Source organism: Anguilla anguilla, chromosome 9, assembly GCF_013347855.1.
Source record: "Anguilla anguilla isolate fAngAng1 chromosome 9, fAngAng1.pri, whole genome shotgun sequence".
NCBI classification, from domain to species: Eukaryota; Metazoa; Chordata; class Actinopteri; order Anguilliformes; family Anguillidae; genus Anguilla; species Anguilla anguilla.
In genome coordinates, this window is record NC_049209.1 from 44,842,621 (window position 1) to 44,851,330 (window position 8,710).

General features: G+C 43.4%; 1 protein-coding gene across 1 annotated transcript; it reads right to left on the minus strand.

Moving 5' to 3' along the window:
- Positions 1–246: 246 nt before the first annotated feature.
- Positions 247–7,997, minus strand: mdh2 (malate dehydrogenase 2, NAD (mitochondrial)). The gene is made up of 9 exons (XM_035434148.1): positions 7,823–7,997; positions 5,324–5,492; positions 5,158–5,241; positions 4,565–4,674; positions 3,989–4,114; positions 3,576–3,653; positions 1,590–1,689; positions 836–987; positions 247–548 (listed from the first exon to the last, which is right to left on the minus strand). The coding sequence occupies exons 1-9, from the start codon at positions 7,883–7,885 to the stop codon at positions 417–419; spliced, it is 1,014 nt and encodes a 337-aa protein (XP_035290039.1). The 5' UTR covers positions 7,886–7,997; the 3' UTR covers positions 247–416.
- Between the last annotated feature and the right edge of the window lie 713 nt (positions 7,998–8,710).

Sequence of the window (8,710 nt, forward strand, 5' to 3'; positions counted from 1 at the left end):
AACCCGACCTGCATTTCTGAAAAAAATATTTTTATATACTCCAGAGAAAGGCCTTTCACATTCTGTAGAAATAAACTACCTAACCTGGCCTGTCTGGCTTTTCCTAGGAAGCAGGAGCTCTACACAAACTCACTGGGGTCACATTGCAGTAATATCAGACTTGCAAAAGTGCAAAAAGATCAGTTCTCTCAAACACTGGCTAAAGAGAAGAGCGCTCCAGGTTAAAATGCGTTGAGAACGAGGGGATAAAACATAGACGGTTTATTTGTGATATCATTTACATTTCTGGACAGTAACAAAGACCTACAAGTGCTGTCAGATGTCATGATTCGGAGTTGAATTGTGGGAGGAGCTTGGTGCCAAGCAAGTAACATGACATAAATTAATGAGGTCTTAATTTGGCTGCGTCAGCCTTCTCATTTCATGTTCTGTACAAAGTCCTCCCCTTTCTTGATGGAGCCCTTCAGTTCGGCAATGGCGTCGGCCACAAGCTTCTCCTCGAAGGCCGAAAGCTTGCCAAGACCCAGATTCTTCTCAATGCCGTTTTTCTGCAGGGAAAAAACAAAAAAACAAAATGGCTTGTGATTTACAGCTCTTCAGAACTGCCATTCTTAGCCGGCTGTAGATGGTACCACCAAACTTACAATCGTTCATCCCAACAACTGAATACGAACAGAATATATGCAGTATACAATTAGGCTTAAACAACATCCATCTTACAGGTACCCTGAACAAATGTGTGTCCGGTACAATACAGTACGCCGATGATCATTCCTCTAAAGTGCGCAGTGGTTCATCACCACACATTCATCAGAACAGTGCAGTAAGTACCTACCCCAAGGAGGAGAGGGGTGGAGAAATATTTGCACTCGGTCTCCTCGGACCGAACGAAGGAGCACTCCACCACGCCCTCCTTGCCGTTCATGGCATCCAGCAGGGAGAAGGTGAACCGGGCCCCCGCGTAGGCCATGGACAGCGTGGCGGAACCTGAGAGGCAAGAGGCAACGCCGGTGAGGCCCCGCCCACAACAGAGCACCTAGCCTCACCCGTCAGGCTCATAATCTGTACGATACGGTGAGAACCTGATCAGGTGAGCACTGATGGGACACAAGTCTAGCAACGTGCTTTTCCAATAAACCAGTTACCATTTACTTGCCTCCTGTGTACCTGGGTAATTGTGCTGGAACCAATAAGATCATGGGATTTTTTTTAGAGGAACCAATACCACAAACTGAAGCTTCCTTTTCCATATGCTCTAGAGATGGAGCATCTGGGCTTGAGCATACAACAACCAAAAAACTTTTTTTCCCCATAAAGCACGTGTTCCTGAGCTGAAAAATTTAGGGGCACACTAATGGATCCCAATTAGCAGATGTGCTCCGAAATTATGTTTACCCAATTAACACACATCAATTTTCAGGAGCAAATGCTCCTAAAATGAGCACTGTATAGCTCTGCAGCCAACCTGAATAAAAAATAAAATAATAATAATAATAATAATAATTTTTAAAAAATAAAATAAATACTCCTACAGATAAATCTGAGAGCCGGTGTATTTTCATGCTCCTCCACCGGGGGGCGAGACTCACCTGCCCCTGCCTTGGCCTTCACCACCTCAGTGCCGGCCTCCTGGATGCGTCCTGTCAGGGCAGCGAGCTTGTCCTCCGGGAACTCCACTTTGGGCGTGCACTGGAAACGACGAGGGGTACGGATCAGAACAAACCCCCCCCAAATGAGGCGAGGGGTACCCCGCCAACCACAGGTCGCTTTATTATTCTTACCGCAATAACACAATTAAATTTTAAAATCTTTTCTTTCAGCACATTTTCCGGCCCCCTGTTCATTTTCCACAGTGGGAATTATATTTCCTGTCCACAAAACAGTGCTTCATCAAAAGTATTATGACCAGTACTGCATTACTAACTGTAAGTTTCTCGGTATAAGAGCACCAGCTAAACGCCTCCAATGTAAATGTAAAATGCATTACGGTCAGTATCGTGAGCACGGCCATTTGTCATCCCTTTCTTAATATTAGCTTATATTACCCATTATTCTCCTACAGCCATTTAACTCAAAATCAATGTGACCGTGAGCCAGGACCAGTAGTTGTGTGAAGTAGACTAAACAAGTTTGCCACCACACATTCTGAGGCACAGTGAAAGAGGAGATAGCCAGATGAAATCAAACCCTTCAGGGTAATTTCAGATCACATTCAACAGTGCTATCATGCATATGCACCGGGTTCTCTTTTTAAAGTACGCCTCGTTATATGTTCCACAGCTATATGTCAACTTACATCACATGACCCCCCACCCCAAACAAGATCTCACTATTACACTAGAAGAAGGATTACGTTTTTGTCGGCAATGAAAACATATTTTCTTCTACACCTGATTTTATTTAGCAGTATTTTTTCTTTTTACAAGGAAGGCAGACAGAACCCCCTCCTTTCTGAGTTTTTGCACATTTAAGATTGTGAATCACGAGACTTTCATAACAGACTGTGACAAGCTCAAGTGACAGACTGTTGACTGACAATTACATCACCTATTTGTTTCGTGAGGTGATGCTCCTTGCTTTGTAAGGAGACTACCACTGTTGTAAGATCAGTGAGGTGGAGGAAGACATTGGACACTCCTTACTTGATTCTTGGGGTTTTCACAGCCAGATACTTTTAAACTTGGCAAGACACTACGGCCACAAACACAATCAGTTAAGGATAAGCCACAATGTAGGAAACGGCTACCAACTCCTCTCAAACAGACACCATCATGGGCCCTCATCTAGACTAGTTCCACTGCATTTACTGCCTAGTTCAACTATGGGAAAATAACCACTAAGTTAGGGCTTGCGAGGCACAACCCAAGGGCTCAAAGACGCTTATTGGGTCAGCAGTTCTCAGCGCCAGCACCAAACCCTAATTAGTGAGGAATGAAGATTTTGAACAGTACAGCCTGATGTGTAGCAGCCAACTTGGTGATGACATGCAGAACAATCATTGAGAAAGATGCCCAAGAGCGTTTCCCTGTGCTGGACTTTTTGTTTTACAGTTTCATTTACAAAGCAGAGACCTCACTTGCAGCACTTCCTCTCCGCTTATCTTGACGTGTCCATGCCGCAACAGGAAAATACTTGCTGCACGCTTCTTGTGCAACAAAGACTCTCTTGCAACATGGGAAAGTGAGTTATGCCATGGATGCCCCCACTAACTAGAACAGAACTTGAAATTCGACAAATTCAGGCTGAGCGAGGGTAGTAATGCATGGCCTTTCGGATTCTGTAACTTCAAATGGCAAACACAACATTTTACTGCTATTCAGCTGGTTTTCATACAAATTGTGCATACCTGTCTGTCCAGAATTTTCAGTGACACGGAGTGATGAGGCAGACTTATTTTTGATAGACAAATTTCACACAGATGTGAGAAGCAGTAAAATGTTATACCCAATTATTATTATTCTTCTTTTTTTTTGTTGTAAGGTCTAAATGTAATCTAACAAAATCAATACACCTGTGGAGCCCAGTGTTCAAGGAAGCTTTCATCGATTCATTAAACAGAAGCTCTTGGGTCTCACCTGTGAAATGAGAGGGATGATGGTCTTTCCAGCATGACCTCCAACCACTGGCACATTTACCCGTGCAGGATCCAGACCCTGGGTAAAAACAGCGACAGTCAGCATCCAACTTTCAATTAGACAATATGTGGTGAAAAGAAAATGCACGTGGATTAAAGACTGACGAAATCTGGCTCTTAAAGTTGTTAGACCACTAGGCAGGACACTTCTATATCTATTCAACCAACCACTTAAACTGGTAAAAATTCATACACCTCTAAATCTAAACATGTTGACATAAAATTTAAACTAATTGTTGAATAAACTGAAAGGTTCCATGTGTGTATATTTATTAAATATTTCTTCAAAATAATGATTTACCGACATTTGACCTTTCTGCACTTCTCCCACAATAACCCATTATTTTTCCTTGCCTTCAGCTCAGCAACGAAGGTGTTTGCACGGACAATGTCCAATGTTGTGACTCCAAACACTCTGTTGGGGTTGTAAACACCATGCTTCTTCAAGACCTCTGATGTGATGGGGATTGTGGAGTTCACCTACAAACAAACGGACAACTAGCGTGAGTGTAAAAAAATACCCACATTGCAAAGCTGCTTTTTATGCAGCTATATGAATATAATTTAGCGAACTATGGCCAGAAGGGACAAAAATACCAGACAGTTTCTTGACAAGCGGCACTTGAGAGAAAAATGCAAATAGACGTGACCCTAACAAAATCTAAACGCAGTGTATATTTAGCTCGGAAGAATTCAAACAATGCCTTGACCGGAAAGCCAATGGTGTTCAGTTCCCTTGACTTATTAATGTACAAAGAAAAGCAATATATTTTTCGTGCACACAGCAGGCATGCAGGTGACAGCACAGACGCTCCTGCTCGCTGAAATGTCAACTCTTCAGAAAAGGCTACACTGAGCACGGTAACAGGAGACCAGAAGCTGTTCTGGGCAGTGAGGTCACAGACGCGGGGCAGGGGCGGCCAGACTCACTGGATTGGCGATCACACAGATCATGGCCTCTGGGCAGTGGCGGGCACAGGCGTCGGCCAGGATGGCCACGATGGTGGCGTTGGTGTTGAAGAGGTCATCACGGGTCATGCCTATAATAAGCAGGTAAGCATTTCACAACACATTCTACATTTGTAATAACGTGCCGAATAATTCCCCGGCGTGGTTCTCTCCCTCCCCTTCGCCGTCCAGTGACTTCTGCCAATGCAGTACCTACACAAGTTGTGCCAGCAAAAGGGAAAATGGCACTGTCCTCCAAGTGTGTTATGTTGACTAGCAACAGTCGCAACAAACTAAGTGCCAATAAGAAACACTGGCTGAATTTGCTTGCATTAGAGGAGGCTATTGCCAATTTTCACCCTGCAGGACTGCAGTGGAGGTTGTAGATGTGGAATCCTACTAGGACTGGGTATTGCTAACAAGCGAAACTGGGGAGAAACCCCAAGGGCTAAAGCAGTGGCTAACACCACGCACTTCACAGGAGACCACATGCACATCCGTGCTCTCCAGAGCCGATAGCAGAGGTTGCAGAAATGAGAAAAAACACATAAAAATAAAAAAAAGAATCTACCCACCTGGTTTCCTGGGAACACCGGCAGGGATGACGACAATATCGGTGCCTTTAAGGGCGTCGCCCAGCTGGTCTGGGCCGATGTGACCTGTGGGAGGAGAGAGATTTAGAGAGGGGTCGCGAACCGGCATTAACGAAACGACTCGTCTCGAACCGAAGCGGCTACTCACCCGTGACGTGGGCCCGGGTCTCGATGTGGCTGAGGTCGGCGGCCACTCCTGGAGTGTGAGCGATGTCGTAGAGGGAGAGCTGGCTGACCAGCGGGCTGTTCTTCAGCAGCAGGGACAGGGGCTGGCCGATGCCCCCGGCCGCACCCAGCACCGCCACTTTGGCATTGTTCTGGGGGGGGGGGGGGGGGGGCAGATGAGAGATTGACACGACTGCACGCGCTTGAGCAAGCCACCGACGCCGGTCACAGCAAACAAACAGCAGCCAGGACAAGAAAACTTAATTTGGCCCCAAGTCACAGTATATTTGTGCCAACCTGCGCAGGTAAAACCACTTCAATTAATTTACTTGTAGCGTTCACGTGTCAGACTTGTTCGAGGCTTGTTTGTCTTGTAGGCGCGCAACAGAACATATCATGCCTTTATGATAAAAAAAATACAGTGCATTTGCAATCGATGAATTGACATGTTTAATACAATCCCCGCTGGGGATGATATGGACCTTCATACTACACAGCCACACCAATATTTGACTAACACAAACAAAGGCATGTAGATGGAGGGTAGAATCTGAACCATTTCTGGGGTCTACCGACAGAAGTCACAACATGATCAAGGCTAAATTACCATTTTACACTGAGCAAAAGAAATTTAAAAAGAAAAAACTTAATGTCTGTAAATTAACCTAACTCAGTGACTCTAGATTAGAAGACTTCCTGAGCCCAACCGTTCACAGCCTAATCACCCACAGGGAAAAGGTCACAACCCACAAGTATAATATTTCTGGATCTGTGCCTGTAACCAATCACAGCCGAGAACATGCCTGCAAGAGATTTAAATGCTTGTGCTGAGGGATTTTACAAGGCCTGAGCGGAGGCATTCAATGCGATGTGCTGGAGTATGTTAGAAGCACAAGTAAGCTTTCCCCTACGAAAAGTTAAGAAAAAGAACGGCGAATCTTAAGAAGGTTTAAGAAAAACTAGCATTTGGCAGACAGTTTCTGTATACAACATGACACATACAGTACAATACATTACAATCAGTGGACATTGTGTCAAGGTCAGTACAGCACCTTGCAATGTGTTAACGTTACCCAGAAACAGTAAGGAACACTTGTTACGGGGTCATTCACTTGTAGATTTATATAAAAAACAGAACGCATTTCCCAATACATCAATGCAAATGGAGGACTAAAAAAACAGCAACGTTAGCTAACTCATTTACTCAATGACCCTCCATTTGGAACCCTCCCCCCTCAGATTCATATGATAGGTGCTACTCAAGATTTTTGTTGACAAGCTCACGTTAGCTAACATTGCTATAGCGGTCTCAATGTCATTAATTGATTTTTCAAAATCGAAAATCAGAAAATTGTACTTTGCAGCAAACCGGTCTTATTTCTAACCAGCAGTGAACTATGTGGTTCAGGTGATAGCCTGACTATTGTGATCAGTTTCTTTACAATCACACGATTGACCCAACATCACAAGTCATAGTGTTCGCGCTAAGTTAGCCAACTACAGTGGGACAGTTAAAATTACAGCCATTTAGCTAGCTAACGTAATATAATTAACGGTACAAGTCAACATTCGATACGTAGTAGCAGTAAGAATTTGCTACGCCCCCACGCATAACGTAGCAATCCCACAACCGTGAGACACAAAATGCTTAGTGACAGCGGGCCATGTGGATCAAAGCACAACGGCAGTTGGTGTAGAAAGCAAGAGGATAAGATGGCGTTATTGGCTGGTGTGGTGATAGTGGTGAACAAAAGCAGTCCGCTAATATTACTAGCCAGAATATTCAGTGTCCAAGAACTGGAAGGAATTAGTGCGCAATCTTGAGAAACCCTTGCCAGTTAGACACGCATGCCCAATGAGTAATTACTATACCCGTGACCCCTAATTTTAGCATTGTCAATTTCCATTGGAACAATGTGACAATCTAAGCCTACTGTATGCCAACTAGTTAACGTTATCGACTATAGTCATAGACCAATTTACTAACAGACAAACGTCATAGCTAAATAACATTAACGTAACAATCTGCACCTTTAAAGGCTTTAGACTAGCTACATATCCTGAAACAACACACTAATTCTTGCAAAGTATCACCTTATCTGACAGCTGTCAGATAAGGTATAGATGCGTTCAGGTATAAAATTAGCTACTAAGAAATGTACTGATAGCTAGAGCAAGAAACGACCGGTCGTTGGGCAACGTTGGGGCCAGTTAAGAGTTAGCAGACCAGCTAACAATTGCCATTTTTATCCTGGCGTAATTTTAGCAAGCTTGCTAGCTAAATATGCACCTACTATCTCCATATGATATTGTATTCGAGTGCCAAAGATAGGCTACGACTTGTTAGTTCGCTGGCCAGTTTCAACCATGAATATCTGCTATTAGCATACACGTTGGCTAGCTAACTAACTAGCTAGCTACGCGGTGATTCAACTTTTTAGCCCTAGCCCTTGCTAACATTTTTTATATTATGTCAATTTACCTGCGAGGAGGTGGATAGGCTCCGGGTGATGTTAAAAGCAGGTCTTGCAACACGGGAAAACATCGTGAAACTTGCAATTGGTTATCTTATTTTGTGATTTGGTGAATTCTCCCTTCACAGTGACTCCAACGTCCTCTATTACGGTGCCCGGTCGAGAGAGAGCGCTGATGGTGTTACCTACCTTAACTGCCACGGACGGCCCATTCCCTGATATTTGTTCACTATGATTGGTCAAACTCTGTGTATATCAAACTATTATTGACTGAATGATTTGTCAGTCATTTGCGTAACCCCATAGCAGTGCAATACGAACGTCCAATTTGAGGACTTAAATAGCGTACATTTTTAATGAATCCTTGGTGCAAGAACTGCAGTTTTTATTGGTTTTCTTTGTGTTGAGGCGGATTACAATCATAACCCCACCTTCTGAAAATAGTGACGAATACATATACAACTAAATCTGCCAATTTACACGACCAATTAAAATGCTGGTTTTTAGACGGTACCAAAACCCCTCTCTCAAATGTGTTTTGTACAACTTCAGTTTAACCGGACTAATTTTGATGGTTTCGGAAATCTTGTTTTATTAGGTATGTTCTATGTCTCAGTATAGGACTAGGATAAATGCTGTAATAAAATGAAGCGATTTCTGCACTCAGGTTAGGGTGCCCTGACCTTAAAGTGGCCTCTGAATTTTGATATTTTATAGATCTAAGTATATACAAATAATAATTTATTATTATTTGTATATAATTAGCCACCAGGCTTCAAATATAAGCTAAGTGTCATTATTTTAGTTGCGAAAATACAGTGTGTAGACTGGGTCACTATTTTTAAGCTGCTTGATTACACTGGCATCCTGATTAAAACCAATGAAAACCGGGTCCA

Excerpts from the sequence above, each read along its gene's own strand:
- mdh2 (XM_035434148.1), bottom strand. The coding sequence starts at position 7,885 with ATGTTTTCCCGTGTTGCAAGACCTGCTTTTAACATCACCCGGAGCCTA. Across the intron at positions 4,115-4,564 it reads TCTGTGTGATCGCCAATCCA|GTGAACTCCACAATCCCCAT; the intron begins GTGAGTCTGGCC and ends GTTTGTTTGTAG. Across the intron at positions 3,654-3,988 it reads CCTTCGTTGCTGAGCTGAAG|GGTCTGGATCCTGCACGGGT; the intron begins GCAAGGAAAAAT and ends GTTTTTACCCAG.